We start from the raw sequence: 27245 nt of genomic DNA, 5'->3' as shown, positions 1-27245 counted from the left end.
GAGTGCATGGTCAGAAGGGCTGGTTTTTCCAAAATGAAGTTATTTTATGTCATTTGTGTTCATCCTTCCTGATTGAGATGGTTCGCCCTGTTAAGACACCTACTCAGGATCTTGGAAGATCCTGAGTAGGTGTCTTAATTTTGTAGGGGGTTTAAAGGTGGTTTTGATGTTGTATTTGTGTAGGTGTTCTGTCTATTTTTTTGGGAATGCCTCTAACATATGGTATAGCAATAGCATTCTTGAAATCTTTTTTGTTATTAGTGGTATCTTTGTGGAGGATCTTGTGAATGGTTTTTATATTGTATCCATTTTTTATAAAGGTATGTTTGATGGTCTCATATTCATGGTTAAGAGCGTGTTCATTTGAACAAATAGTTTGAGCTCTGTGTTTAAGGGTGCTTATGACCCCCTAGTTTTTGTGTTGGTGGTACTAAGAAGTTTTGTGTATATACTGGCCTGTGTGTAGGGTTGCGGTAAACTGAGAAGGAGAGACAGCCTGAAGGAAGATGTGTGACAAGTGTGTCTAGGAACGGAAGAGAGTTGTTTTTTTCTATTTCAATGGTGAATTGGATGTGTTTGTGTTCTTTGTTCAGGTGGCTAAGGAATGTATTTAGTGCTTCGCGGCTGTGGGGCCAAATGGCGAAAATATCGTCGACGTATCTTAGCCAAATTTTGGGCTTTAGGCAAGCCGACTCTAGATCTTGTTGCTCAAAGTCTTCCATATAAAAGTTAGCTATTGAGGGGGAAAGTGGTGAGCCCATGGCTGTACCCTCTTTTTGAAGGTAAAAATTGTTTTGCCACACGAAATATCCGAGGCAGAGTACGTAGACAAAGAGGGCCATGATGTTGCGTGGAAATATGTTCTGTAAGAGCAAGATAATATCATTGATTGGATATTGGTGTAAAGGGAAGTTATGTCCAAGCTGACTAATAGATCTTGGTCGTTGAGTGTAATGTTTTTAATTTTGTTTATGAAATGTTGTGTATTTTTTATGTAGGAAGAAGAATGACCAATCAATTCCTTCAGTGTGGGCTCTAATTTTTTGGCTAAGTGGTAATTCGGGCTGTCGTAAGTGGTAATTGGATGTAATGGTGTGTTTTGTGTACTTTTGGCAGGCCATAAATTCTGGGCGTGCGGGCATACTGCGGTATTAATTTTTTAATTGTTTCTTCTGGCCACGTGTTAACTGATTTAAGTAGTTCAGTAGTTTTTTTTTGTTGCGTTGCATGGGGTTGTAATTTACCATTTGGTAGGTGTTGTGGTCCAATACCAAATGGTTCATTTTTACTATGTAGGTTGTCCGATTTAAAACAACAGTGGCATTCCATTTATCTGATTTTGTGATAATAATGTTACAATTATTTTTTAGGGATTTGAGGGCCAGTTTTTCAGCTTTGTTTAAGTTGCTGCTTAATTTTTTGGTTGAATTTAGTAAACAGGCAGTTTCCATCAGTATTTTGTCAGCTAAATTGGCGAGGAGGGATCTTAAACCTCTCTCGATATGATAGATTATATCTAGTTTATTTACTGACCTCGGAGCAATGGCGTAATTTAGACCTTTCTCTAGTAGCGAGAGATAATCTTGGGTGAGGTTGTAATTTGATTGGTTGATAACCAGACAGTGGTCCAATAGCAGTTGGTCGCTTCTAACTGCGTTTGTGGGTGATTGGCTGCTCCTTTTGTTATGGTGTCGGAATTGTCTTGTACTTTCCTGTAGTTTTAATGCTTGAAACTTTGTTATTAATTGTTCTTTGTTTTTGAGTAATAAATGCTTGGCCGAGTCATCTGTGATCTTGTCCAGAATATCCCAAATTTCTGGATTAACATAACTGGAAAAAAAAGAAAGATATATTATGTGGACTGACTGACTGGGGATCTTCAGTTATTTGCTGATGATACAAAATTGGGAAAAATTATAAGTAGCACTGCTGATGCTGACTGAATCCCTTTAGGAAGATTTAAATAGACTTTTTATTTGGACGAAAGAGTGGGGTTGTAGTTTTAATATCAATAAGTGCAAGGTGTTGCATTTTGGAGTGCAGAAAGGCTATGTACTATATCGATGTTGCCGTACTGCAGGGAGTGGATGAGATTAGAGATTTGGGAGTGATGGCTGACAGTAGACCAAAGTTTAGAGGGCATGTTGCAAAGGTTGCACATCGTAATGTTGCTATGATAAGAAGTACTCTGATATGTAAGGATAAGGAAATGGTTCTATACCACTGTATAAAGCACTGGTCAGACAACATTTGGACTATTTGTGCCCACATTTGGTCACCTGGTTTTCAATGTGATGTGGAAACATTGGAGAGGTTCCAGAGATGAGTGATTAAGATAGTATCAGGACTTTGAAATGCTGGCTATGGAGAGAGGTTGAAGAGATGTGGATTCAGAGTTTGGTGGATAGGAGGAAGAGAGGTGATATGATAGAGATGTTTAAGTTAGCGAGAGGATTTTATCAGATTAATCCAGAGAGGATTATAAAAAGAGTAGAAGGTGAAAGGGGGAGGGGAATGAGAGGTCATTCCTGGAAGTTATGTAAAAGTGTCGTGAAGAAAGGTGTGAGGGTAGATTTTTTACATGGAGAATTGTCAGTGAATGGAATGCATTACCAGAATGTGTGATAAATATGTTGTCAGTTGAATGTACCTCCCACGATGAGTCTGTCAACTCCATGGAGGGTGTAATAATAATAATAATATACAGCATATAGACATCAGCGGGAAACAAATAAAACAAGTAAAAAGTTTTAAATACATAGGAAGCCTAATAACAGAAGATTGCAGAACAACAGAAGACAAGAGGTCAAGAATAAACAATGCAAATGCCCAATTCTCTAAGATGAAAACCATTTTAACAGGAAACCTCTACCTGCAATTGAAAAAAAAAATTAAATAAGACATTGATGTGGAGCATTGCACTGTATGGATGTGAAACCTGGATTCTAGGCAGAGAAGATGTAAGAAGATTGGAGGCTTTTGGAATGTGGTGCTGGCACTGCATGAACAAAATAAAATGGACAGAAAAAAATTCAAATGAACAAGTCCTGAGAAAGATGAGCAAAATAAGAAGTTTAATTAGATCGATCAAAATTAGAAGGGATAGGTGGTATGGACATATACCTCGGCATGATGGACTTGTGAAAAGAATAACTGAAGGCAAAATAGAGGGGAAAAAAAGAAGAAGAAGAAGCAGACAAAGGAAAAGCTTTGTTGATCAAGTCAAAGAAAGCATGGGTCTGAGGAGTTACCAGGAGATTAAGAAGAAAGCCAATGACAGAGTGGAATGGAGGAAATTGCTGTTGAGCTGCTAGTTCCAAGACTGATGCAACTGATGATCTGTTCCACCAAAGACCAGCTACATTCCTTAGACCTACCAGGCATCTACCAATTGCAAACTGTCCTACTACAGCTAAACAGGCAGGACAACCAATATCTGAATTTCTGAACACATGGACTACATCTGTTTCCACATTACAGCCACTCCACTCTAGACTAGCTGACTATGCTTTGGACACCCACCATAGGATATGCTTGAATAAGGTTATTATTTAAGAAGATTATTAGACTTTAGAGTGGTAACCTGCAGATTTCATGGTGGCAGCTTTGTCATTCCATGTCTTTAACTTAGATTTCAGTCGTTTTGTTAAGTGTGAGGTGTGTTATATGTATTCTTTCGATTACATAAATGATTTGTGGATGTTTAGGGTGGATGGAAGGAGGATGTGTGCGAAGTGGGACCTGACCGAGCAATTGATGATTGCAAATATGAAATTGATGACAGAAAGTGTTAGTAGCAAGAATGTCGCGGGGGGAAATGAGTGCACGTTCGAAAGAGAAGGATGGTGTGAAAGAGAGGCGAAAGAATGTTAAAAAAATCAGTAAAAAAGAAAACGAGTGATTTAAAAACCGTAACGGATGTTAATGAGGACGAAAGTGAGGCGAGGGTGGTGGAAGGAAACGAAATAGAGAGAACGAATGAAACTGGAAATGGCGTGATGCAGGAATCGAAAGTGGAAAAAATCAAAAGAATGAATGATAGCGAAAGTCGGATGCATGTTGGACCAAAAGTGTAGAAGCACAGAAGGATGAATGAGAGTGAAAGTGAGAAGAGGGTGTCAAGAGTTAGAAAATTAGAAAGAATGAATGATAGAGAGAATGTGACGTGAGATTCGGAAGTTGAATTGGATGAGGAAAGAGATGAAATGGATGTAGAATGAAATTAAGAAAATTCGGGTAAAAACTATTAAAAGTAATCATGATGGCACGAAAGAGTTAACAAAAGATGAGCGAGTGGCGTTATATGGAGACTCCATTATTAAAGGTGTGCTGGATGATAGGATATGCACAAGGTATGTTTTCCAGGGAGTAAAATGAGTACAGTGATTGAAGCATTGGCTATGAGGAGGGAGCGAGTAAAGGAGTTGGTTTTAATCAGCATGAATGATTTGACAGAGGACTAAGAGCACATCAGAATGGATGTCAGGAGGCTGCTTAGAAGGATAAAAGAGAATAGTGTGACAGGAAGGGTAGTCAGTGTGTTGCCTAGATATGACTGTGGTGAGATGAGGCAGAGAGCAAGGATTATGAATGATATGCTGGCTGAAATGTGTGAGGAGATGGGAGTACAGTTTGTTAATGTGTGGAATGAGTTTAAAGGAAGAAGTGAACTGTATGGGAGCGATGGACTGCATTTGAGTGGTTATGGTGTGAGTCACTTGGAGAGACTGCTGCTGGAAGGTAGAGAAGTGAGTAGAGTGAAAGAGAATGAATCAGATCAAGTGGGAAATGATGTGGAAGAGCAGGAGAGCAAGACCGGAGAGATTGAAGAGGTGGTTATGAATGAGGAAGTGAGTGGTATGAGTATAGAAAATGAGAGAATGGGTGTGCAAGAGGAGCAGGGAAATGGGGAGATTCAGGGTGGACAGGGGTACACAGCATGAGAAAGGTGGATGCTCCGAGAGGAGGTGAGAGCATGTGTAGACAGGAAAGAAATGGGATGACCTGGGATCAAGAGGAAACGGTTGGAATTGAAGAGGGGTTTTAAAATGAATAAGCAGAAAGGGAAATGGCCTGAGTCGAGCATGGAGAGATCACATTGAGTGAGTGGTATCAGTGGAACTAGCTGTAGATCCAGAAATGATCTGTTGTGTTTGTATACAAATGCTAGAAGTATAAGAAACAAGGCAAATGAAATGGTTGCATTAATTACGTCTGTTCACTCAAAGATTGTCGGAATAAGTGAGATATGGTTGGAAGAGGACGACATCCTGACAGGAATAGAGATGGAAGGGTGGTATAATGTGTTTCGTAAGAATAGAAGGAGTAAAAAGGGAGGGGGGGTGCTTTTGATGATAGAGAAAGAGTTATGTCCATACAAAGTAGAGATGCTAGAGGGAAATAGTGCCAGTGGTTTTGAGGCAGTATGGTGTGAGATAGAGGTGAATGGAATCAAATACTTGGTTGGATGTTGTTATAGACCAGGTAATGTGGATGGTGGCAATAATGAAATGTATAATCAAATTAGTCAAGCAAATAATCATTATGGGTGATTTTAATTATGGCAATATAGATTGGAATGATGAGAAAGCAACTGGAAGTAAAGAAAATGAGTTTTTGAGGGATAACTACCTCAGACAGTATGTAACAGAGGGCACACGAGGATTGAGGGTCTTGGATTTGGTCATCTCATTAGAGGATGTAATTATAAATGAGGTGTCAAATCATCCACCAATTGGTGAGAGTGACCATGAGGTGATTACCTGGGTGGTTGCCAGTAGTCTGAGAACCTCTGTGAGAAAAGGGTATATGTGGAACTACAAGGGGGGTGATTATGAAGAGCTCAGGAAACAGCTTGCAGGTGTAGCATGGAATGAGGAGTTAGCTGGAAAAGAAATCAATGCAGCTTGGGGGATTTTCAAAAACTATCTAGTAGATGCAATGTCTACTTGTATTCCAAGGGTGAGAAGGTTAAATAAGGTAGGTGTGAGATGGGTGAATAAAGAGATTAAGCGTGTGATACAGAGAAAGAGGGCATTCTGGAGGCAGCATTAGAGAAGTGGAAATAATCAATTCCACGAGGTCTACAAAGACCAGGCAAGGAGGGTGACTTGGTTGGTGATGGTAGCTAAAGAGAGGTATGAACAGCAGTTAGCTAATGAAGCCAAAAAGAATCGTAAGGAGTTCCTTAGATATGTAGCCAGCAAAAGATAACGATTTTGGAAGGATGACATTGATAGGAGAAAATGGTATAAAGACAGCTGTTGCAGAATGTGTGATGGAGATACTTAATGAGCAATTCACAAAGGTCTTTCAATCTTGTGAATGTGACTTCATGGAGAGATTGAGAGAAGTAGATGATGGGGAGGAGAGACTGACTGTAAGTGAGTTAGAAATGTATGGGGAGTTCAGTAAGCTGGATGTTAATAAGGCTGTGGGACTTAATAATATATTGCCACGTATTCTGAAGGAATGTGCCAGGGAGTTGACACCTGTCTTGACATATTTTTTTAATACGAGTCTTGCACTTGGTCGAGTCCCTAAGGAGTGGAAGGAGGTGATCGAACTCAAGCTTCAAACCATAGGCCTATCTGTGTGTCAGGTATAGTGGTTAAGTTATTGGAGGAGCTTGTGAGAACTAGGATCCAGAGTTGGGTTGACAACAATGGTATTATCTTTGATGGACAGCATGGATTTGCTAAAGGGAGGTCATGTTTTAGTAATCTGCTTACTACAATAAAGTGACTGCTTCTTTGGACAGAGGAAAAGAATACACAGTAATATACTTAGATTTCGCAAAGGCTTTTGATAGAGTACCTCATGATAAATTGATAGTCAAACTAGAGCAGATGGGGTTGGATATTAGATTAGTGCATTGGATTGGAGACTGGCTATCTGATAGGTGTCAACAAGTTGTGTATGGGGGAGCATTATCCAGGAAAAGGAAAGTCACTAGTGGAGTGCCTCAGGGGTCTCTTTTGGGGCCATTACTGTTTAACTTGTATATTAATGATATAGGTGAAGATTTGGATGGAGATATTCAGTTGTTTGCATGGAATGAACCATGAAGAGTAGTGAAGATGTTGTGGCCTTACAAGAAGATTTGAATAAATTGAGTGATTGGGCACAGAAATGGAGATGTGAGTTCAATGTTGCAAAATATAAAGTTTTAAAATTTGGAAAACAAAATTGGGATGAAGAAGTTATGCTTGGTGAGGATATATTGTTGGAGGTGGAAGAAATAAGATGGGGTTGATAGTGGATAAGGATCTGAAATTTAGGGACACATAGCCAAAATTGTGAAGACAACACAAAGGCTTATGGGAATGATGCATAGGACACTGACGTATAAAAGTAGGGAGATTCTTGTTCTGTTGTACAAGGCTTTGATTATGCCACACATGGACTATTGTGCCCAGATTTGGTCACCTGGTTTTCAGAAGGATGGAGAGATGTTGGAAAGGGTCCAAAGGCAATTGACTAAGGTAGTTTCTACCTCTGGAATGTTGAGTATGAGGAAAGATTGAGAAGATGTAATTTGCAGAGTCTGGTGGACAGGAGGAAGAGGGAAGATATGATAGAAACCTAAAGTTGGTATGGGGTTGTTATAGGATCAGTGCTTGAGAAGAGTTACAGAAAATAGTGGGAGAACCAGAGGTCATCCCTGGAAACTGTATAAAGAGGGTGTGAGTAGGGGAGTGAGTGGCTAGGTTTTTTTTGTGCAGAGTTGGGAATGATTGGAATGCCTTGCCTGAGAGTGTGGTGTTTGCAAGGAGTTTGAATGTGTTCAAGGCACAGTATGATGAGCTGTATGTGTGTGTGTGTGATAAAAGAACCTCCCAGATGAATCTTTAACTCCATGAGGTCTTGGGGTAATAATAATAATAAAGGGTATTCTTTTGCGCTGCAGCAAATACAAATATAAGAGGCTATTCCTGAAATCTGTCTCAGTCCTGCAAAACTTTCCAGACCTCAACAAATTTGGGTGCATGTTATTTCTCCAAATTTGGGAAGCATTCATTCTCAGGTCTTCAGTCCAATGGCCAAGACAATCGAATTTAGATCATTAAGGGGGTTCCATTTAGGACTCTAGGCCTGACTTTGGTTACTTTTCTTTAGCCTCATTTAGCCAGTGTTAGTGCCTAACTGCGCATATCATTGCTTGGCGATCCCTGATAATGGCAATGTAATGTTGCCAAAAAAGAAGTGTTAATTAAAGTTAGTCTAAGAAAAATTTACATAAACAGGGTTTTATATTTTCAGAAGGATTTTAATTGATACTAAGTAAAAACACAACACGTTTCGCCAACCTAGCTGTTTGGTTTCTTCAGGGTGAATAAAAGAGAGAAAAACCACTTAAACTATTCATGAAGGAATGAATCAAATACAATTATATTTATATTATGACCTTTTTCTTGACCACTAGTATTAATAAATTAAAGACTTAATTCTGTGTTAGTGAAGTAAATAATAGTTTAATATCCGACATGTTTCATTGACTGATATCTGTCAGCATTTTCAAGGATAAAGTTACAAAAACTAGGAAACTAACCAATAATTTTAAAAATTATATAAAGTTATCATTGTGCGTGATACAATACGCATGTCACAAGCACAACAATTTTATTTGTTGAGATATTTATTGTAATTTTCATGAAAGTTCATTTCTTTTTGGTTAAATGATCTGATTAGAGTTTTCCATATATCTGGTAGGATTAGGCCTTGATTCTTATTTAAGTTACCTGTTGAATGGGCGACTGTAGCAGCTTCTTTGAATGTTCTGGAATGGTAGTTCTCTTCTATGTAGGCCATATGACTCATATCCCATTCAATATTATGGTTGGTAGAGGCGATGTGGGAAGAAAGGCCTGATATATCTTGTCTGTTCCTTACATAGCTTATGGGGTGTTTCTTTCTTGTTTCAAAACTTCTAGATGTCTGTCCGATGTAATTGATACCGCATGAACAGGGTATGTTGTAAACTCCAGAGTATTTGTAGAAAGGATGGCTATCTTTCGGGGATCTTATAAACTTTTGAATGGTCTCAATAGGTGTGAAGTTTACTCTGATGTATGGTTTTAGAAGAAGAACTAATTTTTTGGATATGGTATACTAACAAATGGAATTGTTATAGAGAATTGTTGACAACATCTTCATCATTTGGAATCGCAAAAAAGAACTAATAGATTATCCAAACAAAATTAATTGCTTCCACAACACTATCAAGTTCACATTGGAACTAGAAAAAGATAATAAACTTCCATTCCTAGACATCCTTATTAAGAAACAAACTGACAATAGCATCAACCTGTCGGTATATAGAAACCTACTCACACTGGACGCTACCTCCATTTCGACTCATCTCGCCACATATCCCAGAAACTCAGCATTATCCATATGCTCAAAAAAGAGCTATACAGTGTACCACAGACCCTGGCGACTTACAAGAAGAATTAATGAAAATATCCTGAGATCTATCCCTAAATGGCTACCCTACAAGAATCATCAACAAGATTCTCTTTAATGACATACCGCAAAGACAACAAGATGAACCCCAATACATCAGCTCTATAACAATTCCATTTGTTAGTACCATATCCAAAAAATTAGCTCTTCTTCTAAAACCATATATCAGAGTAACCTTCAAACCTATTGAGACCATTCAAAAGTTTATAAGATCCCCGAAAGATAGCCATCCTTTCTACAAATACTCTGGAGTTTACAGCATACCCTGTTTATGCGGTATCAATTACATTGGACAGATATCTAGAAGTTTTGAAACTAGAAAGAAAGACCCCATAGGCTATGTAAGGAATAACAGACAAGATATATCAGGCCTTTCTTCCCACTTCGCCTCTACCAACCATAATATTGAATGGGATATGAGTCATATGCCCTACATAGAAGAGAACTGCCATTCCAGAACATTCAAAGAAGCTGCTACAGTCACCCATTCAACAGGTAACTTAAATAAGAATCAAGGCCTAATCCTACCAAATATATGGAAAACTCTAATCAGATCATTTAACCAAAAAGAAATGAACTTTCATGAAAATTACAATAAATATCTCAACAAATAAAACGTTGTACTTGTGTCACGCGTATTATATCATGCACAGTGATAACTTTATATAATTTTTAGAATTGTCGGTTAGTTTCCTAGTTTTTGTTACTTTCCATTGCTTACCAGTGTATCCTTGAAAATGCTGAACAGATATTAGTCAGTGAAACATGTCGGATATTAAATTATTATTTACTTGACTAACATACAGAATTAAATCTTTAATTTACAATTAAATTTTGTATAAATACAGAAGAACATGTACATCAAACGCATGGAGTTGATCTTGGTAAGAAAATCACAAAGATCTTTTTCTCTGTATGATGTCAACTGTTGTTATGCAGGAACGTTCTGTAATTAGCAGCGAAATTTAACTCTGGCGTGCTTAATGATCTTATGAGGGGTCTTCCAGATATCAGCTAGAATTAATTCTTGGTTTCTATTGATGTTGTGTTTAGAACGGATGAAGTTATGACTTCTTTTATGCATTGGGAGTGGAAATCTTCCTCTAAATAGGACTTGGAGTTTGTCCCATTCGATGGTATGGTTTGTCCTCGAGAAATGAAGGGCTAACCCAGAATTGTCTTCTCTGTTGTTGTTGTTTACATCTCCTACATGTTCTTTTTTTTTTTCCAATTTCCAAGCTTCTTTAGGTCTGACCAATGTAATTTAATCCACATGAACAGGGGATGTTATAGACACCGGCATATTTGAAGAAGGCATGACTGTCTTTCGGAGATCTTAAAAAATGGCATATAGTTTTTATAGGTTTAAAAGTCGCTCATATTTCATGTGGCTTGAGGAGTGTAGCAATCTTTTTAGAAACTGTTCCAGCATAAGGAATGGTGATGGTGGATTTATAATGTATTTCCTCAGATTGTTGTGGTGGGGTGTTGCAGAAAAGTATATTATGGATCAATTTTTTTGGATAACCATTGTCTATCAGGGTTTTTGATATGTGGGATAGTTCATCTTTGAGATCTTTATCTTCTAGTGATGCGAGAGGCCCTATTTTTTAGCATATGTACAATGCTTAGTTTTTGAGAAATGTGGTGCGAAAATGTGAAGTGCAAGTATCGATCTGTGTTGGTTGGTTTGTCGAGGACAAACCATACCATCGAATGGGACAAAAGCTCCATGCCATATTTAGAGGAAGATTTCCACTCCCAATACATAAAAGAAGCCATAACTGTCATCCATTCTAAACACAACCTCAATAGAAACCAAGGATTAATTCTAGCTGATATTTGGAAGACCCTCATAAGATCATTAAGTTGGTGAGTTAAATTTTGCTGCTAATTACAGAACGTTCCTGCATAACAACAGTTGGCATCATACACGCTCCATGCATTTGATGTATGCGTTCTTCTGTATTTATAAAAAATATAATTATATTCGGTTCATTCCTTCATGAACAATTTAAGTGTTTAGGTTGTTTTGTATCTCTTTTATTCCCTGAAGAAGCCAAACAGCTAAGCTGGTGAAATGTGTTGGTGTTTCTTACTTAGTATCAATTAAATTCCTTCAGCCAATATAAAACCAGTTTGTCAATTTTTCTTATGTTCAGATGGTTGAAAATAACATGATCATCATAAAGTTATTCTAATTAATGCTTAATATATATTCTAATTTCCTGAAAAATAATGATTATGAATAGCCACCGTATATGCCTTTCAACCAGAAGCGATCCTAACACTTTTTCTATGGTCCCTTGTGGTTTGTTATTGTGAACATCTGCTTCAGCCATAAAGCATGTTAGTGTTTGGAATGGAAAGGTCTTAATGAAATTAAAAATGATAAGTTTTTAATTTCATTTAGAAGTAAATAGGATTTTTGGGAATATGGGTTAGAAATGATCATTATATTAATTGAGAATATTATTCAAATATTAATTAAAAAAGTATGCATTTTGGCATTAGTTCAAAAATTATCTCTCTTCAAAATAATTTTTTAAAAAAATTTTTGTACTCCAGTTTTTTTTTATTTATAATGTTTTATTATTTCATATGATTACATGATTCTTATTTTCCCAGTTATCATAATTTAAACTTCTATTCCAGTCCATCAGGCAGCTCATGCTAGACTTCCAGACACCCACTCGCCAAATGTATCGTTGTGCACACTTGTTTTTCACAGAAAGTAAGTTATGAAAGCCTAGTTAAATATCTTGATATATTTAGTTATATACAATCCATGTGAAAGGCCTATAGTTATTAATATCATGCCGCTTTTTGAGACAGTATTAATATCAGGGTTAAGTAAAATAGCTATTTTTCAAAAAAAAAAGTTTATCCAGACGTCCTCAACATGGACATCAATCACTGTCGAATTTGGACTCTACTTATTACTCTTAAGAGTAATCGGTGATGTTTGTTGGCAAGATTGCTGTGAGTGGATTGCACTTGATTATTCTCTATCAAGTTTCTAAAACAATGAAAAATAAATTATCATGCAACCAAATAATTCAGCATAATCTTCATTCTGAAATAATTGAGGCATAAATCAAAACTTTTTTTTTTAATGTATTAAACTTGCACACAGAACATCACAAACCCTACAATACACCAGTGCCATGTGTGGGGCAAGAGGTTAATAATTGAAATGAAATTTGGTTAAAAATAAAGCAGATCTCAAGTATTCTCACCAGTCAGTCAGTCCTGGTTTGAAAGCAGTCATTTAGTTGAATTGGAAAGGATTCTTTTTGTTCTTTCATTTATTTAATTTTGTTTTCGTTAAATTTTATTATTTCATTTCATTGTTTCATTCAATTTTAGGAAGAATAGGAGTATAGAGAAAGTACTGAACAATTCAAAATAAATGTGACCTACAATAAAATAATTAACAGCCTTATCAGGAAACGTTAACGTGAATATAAAAATGTAATCAGTAGTCTTTGGAACACAACTATTTTATTTTGAATGGTGAATTACTTTGTATTTTGTTTGCATTTCAGGTCAATAAGGGTATGGTGTAGTGCAGAAAGATGTGTGTAAATTTATTTTACTTGGAGAACTGTGGGTGAATGGAACACATTAGCAGAATGCATTGCAAATGCAGAGAGTACTGTGGATTTTAAGGTTCAATATGATAAATATGTTCTTGGTTGGGTGAACCTACTGCAATGAGTATGCTGACTTCATGGAATTTGGTGTGATGATGATAATAATAATTATATAGGGTGATTTAAATAAAACATGTATTGAAAAGTCAGCTACTGGAACAAACTCTGTCAGAATTGAAGAGTCATCTTCAGCATATGAGTATCAACAAAAAAGGAGGAAAAAAAAGTCAAAACTGGCAGAAGAACTAGAGAAGCAGTATGTGGACATAATTGGTGTTATTAAGATGATGACTAAAACAGGCAAGATCTTGCTAAAATAATAAATATAGGATGTGATATATCTGGCAGTAGTGATGAAGGAAAGGAAGGAGCAGTCATAAAATTCAATGCCAGACATGGAGATAAACTTCTTAATTAGCAATCAATTTCAAAAGTAGAGCTGTGTGGGAAAATTTCAAATGGGGAATTGGATAAAAGAAAAGCAGAGAGCATCTGACATAAAGAAAACAGAAAAGCTTCTCCTTGTTGGAGATCTAAAGACAGCAGAGTAGGAAATGAATCCTCATATAGAAGAGGAGGGCAAGCTAATAATAATGGCAAGGACTTAATGGATTCTTTTCAGAAGAGAGTAGTCATCACTAGCACCATTTTTTGACATATGCATAGATCCACATGAAGAGAAGACAAGAAAAAAAATGGCTTGTTGATATAAAGAAAAAGTGTTAAAACTTTTTTTTTTTTTTTTTTTCAAACCTAACATTGACTCTTAGTAAACATTCTCTGAACCCTTTCCAATACATCCTTATCCCCATGAAAACTAGGTAACCAAATCTGTGCACAGTAATCCATATGTGACCTGAACAAAGCCTTATACAAATGAACCATAACCTCTTTGCTTCTGCATGCCAATATCCTCCTCATTGTTGCCATAATCCATTGTGATGTTCTGATAATTTTAGCAACGTGACTTCTAAACTTCAAGTCTCTGTCCACCATCACTCCTAGATCTCTCATCTTTTCCACCTCTTTCAAAATTTCACCACTAATTGTATACTCTTCATCCCAACCATGCCTACAACATTTCATGACCTTGTACTTTGTAACATTAAACTGATAGCTCCACTCATTTGCCCACTCACAGTCTATAGTCTGTTGAGATCCTCCTGCAAGACCACAACATGTGCTCTACTTCTAATAGTTCTTCCCAACTTTGCAACTTCAGCAAACAGCTGCACATCTACAGATAAGCTAGTGCTAATGTCATAAACCTACAATAAACATAGTACAAGCTAAACAATAATGGTCCCAAAACAGATTCCTGTAGTACTTCACTAGTGACCTTCCTCTTATGGGATAAGACTTCTTTATCCACCTGCTGATACCTATCTGACAGCCAATCAGTTATCCACTTCACTGGTCTGTTATCTGCCATCTGTTTCAATTTAGCTTGTCACCTGGCACTCTATCAAAGGCCTTTAAAAAATTCAAGTACATCCCTGTATATGCATCTCCATTATCGAGTGAATTTGTTATCTTGTTATAATATGTAAGCAGATTGCTAAAAATGATCTCCCTATAACAATCTCATACTGACCATCATAAAGAATATTGCTATCATTGATCCATTTCTGAATTCTAGTCCTCACTAACTTCTCTAACACCTTAACAATGACCCCAAACACACAGATTGGCATATTATCCTTAGTCCTATTCACTCTTTTGTTAAGTGGAACAACTTTTCCTACCTACCATTCCTTTGGGACTACAAGACTCATGTTAAACAGGTGTGAAAAAAATGTGGCATTAAATCCATAGAGCATATCCTCAAGATGTGAATGTATTGTTGTCCTATTGCCTTATTAATATCATGTTTACTTATTATCTGATATACTTCATGCCTTCACTATCAGTTAATCCTCCATCATACCATCTACACTCCAACTTCTCATGATGTTGCCTTCAAGAGGATGAAATACACTGATAAAATGATCATCGAATACTTCAAATATATTCTCTGAATGGTTACCAATCTGCCAGCATCATTATCCTCCAATAGTCATTTTTCCCCTTCATACTTGACACACATTGAGCTCACTAGGAGTTTTCTTAGCTTGATTGGCTAATTTCTTCTCATACTGCACTTTTTCTGTCTTTACCAACTGAGTCACTTTCCTTGCCTATTCTTTGCACTCTTCATGTAATTGATCATTACAACATTCATTCTTGTGTTCCCTTCACAGTACCTTCTTCTAGATTTCATGCTTAATCTATTTTACTCCTATCTTCTCATTTTAGAAGTTTAATGGATGAAACAGCACTAGGAAAGGATTAAAAATAGCATTTAATCCTTCCATAGAGTACAATGAGAGTTGTAACACACACACACACACACACACACACACACACACACACACACACACACACACACACACACACACAGCACAAAATTAAGTTAAATGAAACACATGGATGAATGGTTAGAATCGATGGTTGCACAAAACTTGCCAAAATATGGGAAACACTAATACTTCATAATTCCAGTTTACATTCTAGGCTGCTGACAGGTGCCCATAGAGGGCACTTCACCTAGTTAGGGCTAGTCTTTCATCCACATCCTGTTGGTAATCACTTGAAAATTTGCTATGTCAGTCTTGTAGCCTCCTTTATGAAATGGAACTATTTTACCCCTCCTTCTATCTTCTTGGGATCAACCCATAGCTGAGACTTAAATTAAACAATGTGGGTCAAAGACACTGCCAATTCCCTAGCACCTTCTTGTAAAATTCGTGCTGGTATATACCATCTAATTCCATATCTTTATTCACATCAAGGCTCTGTAATATTCTATGCACCTCTAGTTCATTTACCTCTATTTCCTTGCCTCTCTTGTTATTACAATATCTCCTCCTGGATTATATTATTATTATTATTATTCATGACACCTCCAAGGAGTCCGAAGACCCATCGCAGGAGGACACCTACAACTGTCTCAATCACTACACAGAACCTCTACTACAAATCATCTCCATCAACGCCACCTACCGCCCACCTCCACCACTACCACAACTAGTATTTTTTGTCTGTAAATTGTGTGTGTTCTGAAGGGTCGATTTGTTTGTATGTGGGATGAAAAACCTGAGTTTCTGGGAGAAAAAACCCTGCTACCTCCATATGAGATTGGCTAACTCGCCTTCGATTGAAATCGTCCAGATAAAGATTCCTCCCGTTGCGACGAAAATCGAACTTAGGCCTATTCCAATCGAAGGGCGCAATGTACCATTGTTCTTCCAATTGCGCTACAGAGGCGCAATTGGATGAAATAGTTGAATTACTAAGTGAACACTTTACAGGAGTATACACTTAGTAATTCAACTATTTCATCTGATTAAGTTACCTTTCTACCATCAGCATTCATTAAAATTATTCTGCTATAAACTTTCCTTAGGGGGGATACCACACTCCTACCAGGCACGTCCCTTGAGTGGTAGATGGGGGAAACCCAAATGGGTTGCTCTGAATAAAGAGCCATGGACCAAAGGATGTAGCAGAGGTATTGCAAGCTGGCTACATTATTATGCCAGTAACTTCCATGAGCCGGAAAAGGTCTACAAACCTAGATAGTGCTACTGCGTACTGGACAGCCGATGCGCCTACTCGAAGACCACATAGAGTAGGTGAGAAATCAGCAATGTGGTCAGCCAAGGACGTGAAACACGTAGCCACCCTCAACACAAGATCATTATACCGACCTGGAAAATTGCAATTAGTCCAGGAAAATTTAAAAACACTGAAATGGAGTATTTTAGGTTTATCAGAGACACATTGGTGCGGAGATGGATTCATGGATTTACCAGAAGGAAGACTATACTTTTCAGGAAGAAAAGATAACATACACAGTGGAGTTGCATTATTAATTGAGAAGAAACTTACACACTCAGTAATTGAAATAAAACCAGTGTCTCCTAGAATAATCACAGCCAAACTTCAAGCAAAAGAAAAAGGTCAAACAATTAAAATAATCCAGATATATGCACCAGACAGTAACCATTCAGAGGAAGAAATAGAAAATTTCTATGAACTACAACAGGAAATAGAATATTCCAAAAATAGAGAACTCATGATAGCGATCAGAGATTTTAACACTAAAATAGGACAGTTCACAGCAGACAAAAAAGATGTGATGGGGAAATTTGGATATGGAGAGCTTAACAACAGAGGAGAATGATTACTCCACTTCTGTAAAGCAAATGATCTAATGATTGCAAACATTGTTCTATCAACACCCTAATAATAAAAAAGATGGACATCCTCAGATGGTAATATAAAGAACTGTATAGACTATATCATCATAAACGAACAATGGAAAAGATCAGTAAATAATGTATTAACATTAAGAAGCTTTTGATAAGAAGTCAAATAGCATTGGCAACATAGACTTTTCAAAACTGATTCGATGTCCTGAGTGTGACATGTATGCATGGTGGAATGTAGAAGATGTCTTTGTGGAGAGGGAGAGAATGAGTGAAAAATGAGAGAAAGTATGGATTTGTCATAAGTGCGATATATTGTTGGATTACGATACACAGAATGCAAAACTGTCTGAAAAGATCGATAGTGTACTTGAAAGAAATGGAAATGAAACGAAAGATAGAGAGGCTGACGGAGTGAAGGAATGCAGGAATGTAAAACTGAAATGAAATGAAAAACAGGAGAAACCGAGAGAGTGAAAGAATGCAAGGATGTAGAAGTGAAAGTTACGGAAAAAGTTGCGAAAAATGGAAATGAAACGAAAGTTGGAGAAATTGAAGGAATGAAAGAATGCAAAGATGTACAAGTGAAAATTAGTGATAAGGAGGTGAAAGAAAGTACGAATGAAGAAAAGGAAGTAAAGTGCAGCCGAACGAGAGGTAACGAGATAGAGAGCGAAATTGTCGGAATGCAAGATTTAATGAAACAGATATCGGAAATGAAAAATGAAATGAAGAATATGTTGAGTGATGTTAGGTGTCTAGTGGAAATTAATGAAAGTATGCAAGAAAACAGAATGAAAGAACAAATAGTAAAAGAAGTGATGAGTGATTCCAGGATAGCAGTATATAGAGACTATAATTAGGGGGCTAGTTACTGACAGAGTCTATAAGGTCTGCTATCCTGGTGGGAGAATGAGTACAATAATTAAGGCATTGGACACGAGGAAGAAACAAGCGATATAGTTAGTTGTGATTGTAGGGACGAATGATCTAACTGGACATAAGGAGGAAGTGAGGACAAATATCAGGAAACTGTTGAGAAGAGTGAAAGATAACAGTGTAGTAGGAAAGATTGTCTGTGTGTTACCCAGGTATGATGATGAGTTGTGATGGAGAGCCAAATTCATGAATGGTATGGTGGCGGAGCTGTGTGAAGAGAAGGGAGTGGAGTTTGTGGATGTATGGCATGTGTTTGAAGGAAGAATGAAATTATACAGGTGTGATGGGTTGCATTTAAATGGCTTTGGAGTGAGTGTGCTAGAGAAAGTGTTGCTCAATGAAAATATTGTATGTGGAAGTACACTAGTGGCCCAAAATTGTGGAAACTTTTTGGAAAAAGTGTATTTTTGAGGTTTGATGGCTCATAACACCCTTTTTTTTTTGGCGTAATACTATAAAATTATATATCAATGGAAAGATAATTTAATCAAGAATGTAATGCAATAACTTTTAAGAAGGATTTTTTATTATAACAGCAGTTATAAAGAAGAAAAGTGAAATAAGATATACAAAAAATACACAGAAAAAATAAGCTATACAAAAATTCTCACAATGTGAGTTAATACTTAGTTAGGCAACCTTTAGCGTTAATTACGGCCTTACAATGCCTTCCCATGGAGTGAACCAAGTTTTTTAGTTCTGCAGCTGTTATAATGTGAAACCAAGATTAAATTATTGCTTCTACTAATTGGGTTTTATTGGTGGGTTGCTTCTGACTAACAAGTTTCTTTAGTTGGCTCTATAGATTTTCAATTGGGTTAAAGTCTGGGCTATTCCCAGGCCATTCCAGCAGTGGAATATGATTATCTTGAAACCACTTTTTGCACACAGCAGCAACATGACATGGAGCTGAATGCTGTTGAAATATAAATGCTTCATTGTCTTGGAAAAGATTACATGCAGAAGGTTTCAGTTTGGGCTCGAGTATTTCATTTATGTATTTTTGGGCATTTATATTCCCATTAATCATGCAAATTCTGCCCACACCTTTTGATGTTATACAACCCCAGATCATACCACGTAGTGTTTCACTACCGTGAAACACTGTCCCATTGTTCTTCTGTCCAGTTAACATGGGTTTTAGCCCAGTTTAATCTTTTCAACCTTTGCTTGAGAGACAAAAATGGCTTTTTTCGTGGAATTCTAGCATTTAGACCAAATTCCTGCAGTCTGCCCCGAACAGTCCTTGCACTCAACTTCACATGGTATTGCGCCATTTCATCTTGTATACACCCAGATGATTTTCTTCTGTCACGTAGGCACAGTCTTTCAATTCTTCTATCATCACTTGCTGTTGTGCACTGTTAGATCCTGAATGCAGAGCTTTACAAGTAAATTCTTTATTCAGGATTTAACATGACAAACTACTACTTATTAAGGAGATATCTGAACATCGGCTAATAATTATAAGTGTTGTTTTATGTCTTGTAATAATGTATAGTCCATGTGTGCGATATAGTGAGAGTTATTGCTAGGTTATTTGTAATTCCCAAGTAAGCTGTCTAGTACTTTGCGAAATTCCGAGAAAAGTTTATAATAGTAATCCGGAATAATCGCGTATAATCGGTACGAGTCAAGCGTAGCGATGGAGGCTATACCTACGCGGAAATATGATGTCAGGGCGCCTACCTAGAATAATGTAACCGGACAGGTTAGCGAGAGTGTAGGATCACCCAAGGGGCATGAACGATGGGGTTCGTGGGTGAAAACCGCATTGAATAGAGGGCACCTGAATGGGGCGAATAAAGGACGATGCTCGCCGTTTTACGAGGCCTTTTGACCTTTTGATCTTCGAGTGCTGGATTCGAGTTTTAGCTGGAGTTTGTTGGAGGATTCTTGAGAGAGCGGTGGGTTGACTACAGGAATGACGGACGGCAGGTTCTTTTCTTGAGAATGATTGAAGATTTTCAAGCAGAGCTGATCGCGATATGACGGCCCATGTGGAATTGAGCCTTAGCAGAATGTCCCATTGGAGAAAGTTTCCTGCGGAGCTGTAGACAGCACGCAGCAGTCAGAAACGGTTAGAAGAAAAAGCGTAGTACATCGCCAGGCGCAAAGACAGCCGAAGAATATGCAGTACGGTAATCTAGACCTACATGAGATGGTGGCATGAAATCTGAAAGGATCCGGTAATGTAAGAGTTTTCATTCTATGTTAAAAATTTGTTTAGAAGAACAAGAAATTTGTGTGTGTTGTAACTAAAGGACACTAGTAGTGAGAATTTGACTGAATTAATTAAGCCCTTGTGGAACAAAGAAGAGTTGTTAAATAGGCAGTGATTTGTGAATGGCTAGACTTGCTTAAATGAAATTTAGAATTAAGGTAATCATTGATAGAGTATTAATGAAAGTGTTCAATAAGTATTCTGTGAGTAACTTGTGAAAGGAATTATATAGTAGTAGTATTTTGCTTAAACCTAATCTTGTCCTTTCATAATTGAAGGATTTAACTTGCTCTGATTCATTGTGACTTAGTATAACCCTTAACTTAGAGTGAATTTTGATCCATTGAGTATTTAAGCTTACATAACTGTAAAATGTTTTATGTTTTTCCAATAAACATGCTTTGTACCTTATACCTGAGTTATGCCTCATTACGAATTCAAACCACCACTTATGAAATTGAACCTTTTTGACGGGAAGGAACTTAGATATAATTGTTTAAGTGAGATTCGGTCTACGACTGCTAACTGAATCTGCACAGCGCTAACGTGAGATAAATTATTGTGTGTATCCTTTTAAATTTTGAATTATTTCCCTGAACAAGAGTCTCTTCTGTTATAGGATATTGGCTGGTGCAACGAAATATAAATTTTGCCAATATCTGAAGAGGAAATAAATCTCAATTAGTATTTTAGGAGCACGACAATAGATTAGAAGGAGAGTTATTATAGAGGTAGAATAAGATATAATATAGAGAGATAGCGACATAACAATAGAGTAGCCGGTAGGATTTTGATTGTACAAATTCTTGTGTAGAGGCTTAAGTGCTGTGAGGACATTATGTTGGAGGTTTAATGGATTTTTTTTTTACAACACTCAAAAAGAATTAAAATAGAATTTAATACTGCCTATATTTCGTCCTAGTCACTAGGACATCTACGGGGATTACAAAAAACAATTAATGTAACATGCACACAAAAACTTACAATACTAAGCCCAACCACGTGGGTGACACTAAAGTCCTATCTAGGTGGAGCGCCCTCTAAGGGCGGTAGTAGGTGGCCTGGAATGTAAGGTGGGACCTCTGGTGATGAGTGTTTCCCAAATCTTTGGAAGCTTAATGCAACCGTATTTATTAAGATTTGGTTGGTTTCTGAGAGCTGCTGCTGCTGCTTCTAAGAAAAGTCTCTCTTTCTTGAATTTGCTGTGGTGGAGCATGGTGGTTTTCTTCCATGCTCCACCACAGCTTCTTGGCCTCATGGCCCAGACACATTAGACTCCTTCCTCAGTCATCTCAATAGCCTACATCCAAGAATCCAGTTTACTATGGAAAAGGAAAAGAACAATTGTTTACCCTTCCTAGACACCTTAGTTACACGCCTGCCTAATGATACACTTGCCTTCACTGTATACAGAAAACCCACACACACAGGCAGATACATTCACAAACTCTCCCACCACCACCACCACCCCTTGCAACAATATGGCATCATTAAAACTCTTACCAAAAGAGCCCACAATCTTTGTTCCAGTGGAACCGCCCCCACTACTGAGCTTAACCACATACACAGAACTTGATACTATCCCTACTGAACTGTGGTCATATGGAGGCAGCACATCAATAGAATATTTAACAACCCTATTCAATAAAATACTACAAACAGGAGAGATCCCAGATGACTGGAGAACTGGAAAGATCATCCCAATGTACAAGAAAGGAGACAAAAGAGACTGCAGAAATTACAAACCAATCAATTTACTCTCCCACACCTATAAAATATTTGTAAGAATTATACAAAATAGATTAAAAAACACCTATGAAGAACTGATAGGCATAGAACAAGTTGGTTTCCGAAGAAACTATTCAACAATAGACCAGATTTTCACATTGCACCACCTAGCAGGGCTCAGCTGGGAAGACCATAAAGAACTATATTGTTGTTTTGTGGACTTTAAACAAGCTTTCGATAACATCAACAGAGAAATCTTTCTTTTCTAGAAAGAAAAAGCAATAGATAAATATATAATACATTGTTGGAGCTTATTTTCCACTTGGTTAGACTATAATAAATTTAGTTTAATCTTTTAACCAAGTGTAGGCAAACAAAGTTTGCACCTGAGGTAGTTCAGGACTGAGGCAACTCGTAGTAAAGGTTGACCAAGTTCTTATCACTCCTTGTCTCGTTATCTCCCATAATGCAAAGCACATCTCCTTGCAGACATGTATAAAGCTGCGCATTAGGGAAGGGCCACTACCCAGACCGGTTTCGACCTTTATTGAGGACTCATCAGTGGACCTATGGCGCATTTGTTTGCCTACACTTGGGTAAAGGAGTAAACTAAATTTATTATAGTCTAACCAAGTGGAAAATAAACTTCCAACATCTTTCTCTATATCCAGAGTAAATTAATGAAGTAGTACTCCTTTTGGCAACTCGTATAAGTAAATATGACCTCTCCATTGCTTCTGCCTTAGTATCAACACTTCTGGGTCTGCCTCCCACTGATGAGACCTCAATAAAGGTCGAAACCGATCTGGGTAGTGACCCTTCCCTTAATGCATAGCTTTATACATGTCTGCAAGGAGATGTGCTTTGCATTATGGGAGATACTGAGACAAGGAGTGTTGAGAGCTTGGTCCACCTTTACTACGAGTTGCCTCAGTCCTGAACTACTTCAGGCCCAAACTTTGTTTGCCTACACTTGGGTAAAGGATTAAACTACATTTATTAAATATATAATACAGATTCTGATAAAATATTACTCTAAGACAAATGAATAATTAAAAAGGACACACTCACAACAGAACCCACTGAGATCCAAAAAGGAGTAATGCAAGGATGCCCATTATCCCCATGCCTATTCAACATATATCTAGACAAAGTTGTAAAGAAGGCAATAGACAATGAGCCTGGAATCAATGTCACTGGTTTAAACATAAATAATATGAAATATGCAGATGATCTCATCCTTATTGCAAGAACCCTAAATGAACTACAAAGATTGATAAACAAGCTAAGTGAAACCTGTAAAACATGACATGACAATAAATATACAAAAGACAAAAGTGATGAAAATAGGTAGGAACAGAACTGCCATCTCAGCCATCCCTAAATGGAGAACAAATGGAACAAGTAGACAACTTCATATGTCTTGGATCATAACTAACAGAAACAATAGATGAACTCAAAACAATTAAACACAGAATAGCGATAGGATGGACCACCATGGGAAAATTACAGAAATCTGGACAGTTAAGCATGGACAGTTAAGAAAAGAGAGGAAAAAATAACTGCTGGCATTTGAAATGAAATGCTTAAGAAAAATAAATAGAACAAGTTGGATAGAAAAGAAAATAAACAGCACAGAGACAAGAATTTATTGTATAAAAAGACAATAATAGAAAAAATTAGAAAACAACAACAGAGATGGTTTGGCCACACTGTATGCATGGACGCAGACGTCCTAATCAATACTTTTCCAACTGAAAAAAGAAGACCTGGAAGACCCAAGAATTACCTGGCTGAAATTAATAAGGAACCTCGGGATGCAGAATATATAAGAAACTTTTTCAAACAGCAAGGAATAGAAAAGACTGGAAGATTCTGCTCAAGAGAAGACTCAACCCTTCTTAGACAGAAGAGAAGAAGAAGATGAACTTTCTTCCTTGTTCTCAGCTGAACCACTCACCAGACAGTTCTGCCTTTGCTTTTGCTCAAGCACTCTGCTTTACTGCACTGTCTCCCTCATTATGGCCAACCCTTCATTCTTCAGATCTGTTATACTACTAACCTTTTTATCACTTTTACTCTCTTGCTCTCAATCATGCCACTTTTATGCTCTCTCTGAATACTATCTTTTGCTCTCTTTTACATTTTCACATGTATTTCCTGTTATGTCTAGCACTTTCATCTCTCGACCTAACCTGCACTTCTGACACTTGCTTCCGTAACATTTTCAGCACACTCTTGCTTTTGAACCAAAGTCCATCCACTTGCAGTACATTGGGCAGACATTGCCCAAAGTTCCTGTGGTTGAATTCTTTGAACAGTGTATCTTTGGCCATTGTCCTGCTTAGCATTGGTGTCATGTGCCATACTCTGTAACTTACTGTACAAAATAACTTATATGTAAATAAAAAAAAAAATTGATTTGAGTCTAATTAACACCCACAATATAATCTAGCTCTAATACATTTCTAACTAATATTGCTAGTTTTTCTAAAACAAGAAAAACTAGCAAGAACTAGTTTTTTAGAAAAACTAGTTTTTCTAGCTTTTCTAAACACTGAACTGGAATTATAAAAGAATCTGTATTTAAGTTTTGTATATCTGGAAAAAGCATATGGCAAGGTAACAAGAGAAAAATTTGTTCTGAATGCTGTGGTTATTTGGGATAAATAATGGAACATTATTCAGAGCAATATGTATACTTGTTTTTAAAGAAACTTTTGCCATACAATATATACACGAAAACACAAGGTAAAAGGCTAACCTTGCTAAAGGTTATTGGATAAGTGGAGGAGGTTAATGAAAATGAATTAACCACCAAAATAGCAAAATGAAATCAGATCATCAGAGAGATGACGCAGGAATTACAAAAAGTCGAGAGACGTTTAAACGAGCATAGGGAGAAAAAGATAATTTAGCAGCAAAATAAGAAACAAAAAAGTGGAAACAGGTAAGTCAGAAAATAACTGAAATCAGGTAAGTGATGTTGTTTGTAAAAACATGTTATTTGGTATGGTGGCTCTATAATAAACCTGCTATTGATGAACGAGTTATAACTTCGAGTTTTCCTGGAGGAAAAATTAAGAATAGAAAGGAAGCAATTCAAAAACAGAAAAGAAAAGTAAATGAAGTAGTAATTGTAGTAGGTACTAACAACTTAACTGGTGATAAGTTCAGTATAAGAGAGGAAATGAAAGGGTTATAAGAGGTAAGAGTGAGAAAGTGAAAATCATCAGTATTTTACCTCGATATGATAAAAATGAATTAAGAAGAAAGGATATGATGGCAAACAATTCGATGCATAGGCTGGATAGAAGGAATGGATGTGAGTTTTTGGATGTGTGGAGTGAGTGTGAGGGAAGATTTGTTTGTATAAGAGGGACGGCCTATGAATGTGTTTGGTATCAGGATTCTAGAAAAACTAATAACTGGTATAAGACCTAACAGAGTCAGGGAAACTAAATTATAAAGATATAAAGGAAGGGAGGAATGGTGAGAATGTGAGTGTAAGAGCGACAATGTTATATAACTTTTTCCATGAAAAAGTCCATTCCTGTGTTAATGACAGGAATGGGCTTTTTCATGGAAATGTTGAGGAAAGAACAATTTCGACTTTGTGTTTGTCTGGTTCGGACCCATCAAACATGTGCAAAGTTGTCTACATGTATAAGGCACTAGAGAAAAATAGAATTCTGCAAGTTGTCCAACTGTGTTATGCAGACAAGAATATACAAAAGAACATGCAGGTAGATAATTATGTCTGTACACGAATACTAGCAATATCAGAAACAATGGTTTCTGATATTGTTAGTTGTTGATAAAGTTTTGTTGTCTTAGTCAATATTTAGGGACCTCAGATTGTAGGCATTAGTGAGACCTGGCTAACTGGTATCGAGTGTAAAAGGTACGCTATTTTTAGGAAGGATAGAGAGGAGAGTTGGGGGCATGCTGCTAATGACATCGGATGACTTGAATCCAGTTAGAGTTGAGACCTATGATTGTAGTACGGCTACTAACAGTATTTCATGTGGCAGTGAGTTTGAAGCCATCTGGTGTGAGGTGGAATCTAACAAGATCAATTACATAGTGGGATATTGTTACAGACCTGGTGGATCTGTTGGTAGTGTTAGATTGTGAATGGGAGACTTTATTCACAAAAGAATCACCCATACAGGATCTAATAGAATGTGCTTAACTGGATAAACATACTTGCCCCTTTTAGCAGTTAAACTTAAAATCATGAAGGAAATAATATCATATTAACATAGAAAGAATAAGATAAGAAGTATTAAATCTGAGATTTTATGCAATCTAAAATGATGTAATAGAAATAATGTAATTTGAATATATGTGAAAACTTAACCATTAGAATTAAAACTGTGCATGCAAGAAGGTCAAAGAAAGGTCAAAGGTTGCAGAAATACCACGGTTATGACTCAACGACCGAGGCTGAAGAGTTCGTGGAAGATGTTCGGGGCACGCGTTCCCGAAAATACAAGACTCCACCAGGTGGCAGAATGATGTCACCCAGTGAGAACGAATAGGAGGACTCCCGTGTAAGTTTCGAAGTCGAAAAGAGGGTGCTGAGAAATGAAATAAATACTGCAGTGCAGGTCTGAGACCCCCCTGTTTATTTCTCTGTGTTTTCTCATCATGCTAAGACGGCAATGTCGAGTCTTTATGCTCCCGTAGCTGACTAGCATAAGTCCCGGCAAGGCGATGCACCAGACAACAGCAGATCCAAATTGAGAGCCATCGGCGAGAACAAGCCAATGTTAGATAGCAAAGATGAGTGCCAGATTTGTATCGTGCATGTGATTCCCACGTGGCAGCATGTTGTAACAACAGTGAAATTCCACTAGAAGCGACAGACGAAAAGATCTCGATGCGGACCGTGCAGTGTAGATAAGTACCGTGAATTTCTTATTACATTGTTTAGATATTTGTGAATGGAAGAAATTTAGATCCTTTCTGAAGGGAAGT

The 27245-nt window shown here is 37.2% G+C and overlaps 1 protein-coding gene across 1 annotated transcript in view; it reads left to right on the top strand.

The window, feature by feature from the left end:
- LOC150098397 (protein ROP-like) overlaps window positions 1–27245 on the top strand; it is a 312656-nt gene that overhangs the window by 107438 nt on the left and 177973 nt on the right. Inside the window, exon 4 of the mRNA XM_090405016.1 lies at window positions 12121–12199. Within this exon, the coding sequence (XP_090261142.1) occupies window positions 12121–12199 (79 nt within the window). The remainder of the gene's footprint in view (window positions 1–12120; window positions 12200–27245) is intronic.

Source organism: Typopeltis vanoorti, chromosome 15 (genome assembly GCF_054136105.1).
Source record: "Typopeltis vanoorti isolate ZY-2024b chromosome 15, IOZ_Tvanoo_1.0, whole genome shotgun sequence".
NCBI classification, from domain to species: Eukaryota; Metazoa; Arthropoda; class Arachnida; order Uropygi; family Thelyphonidae; genus Typopeltis; species Typopeltis vanoorti.
The sequence above is the reverse complement of the archived record's forward strand: the minus strand, read 5'-3'. Positions and strand labels throughout refer to the sequence as shown.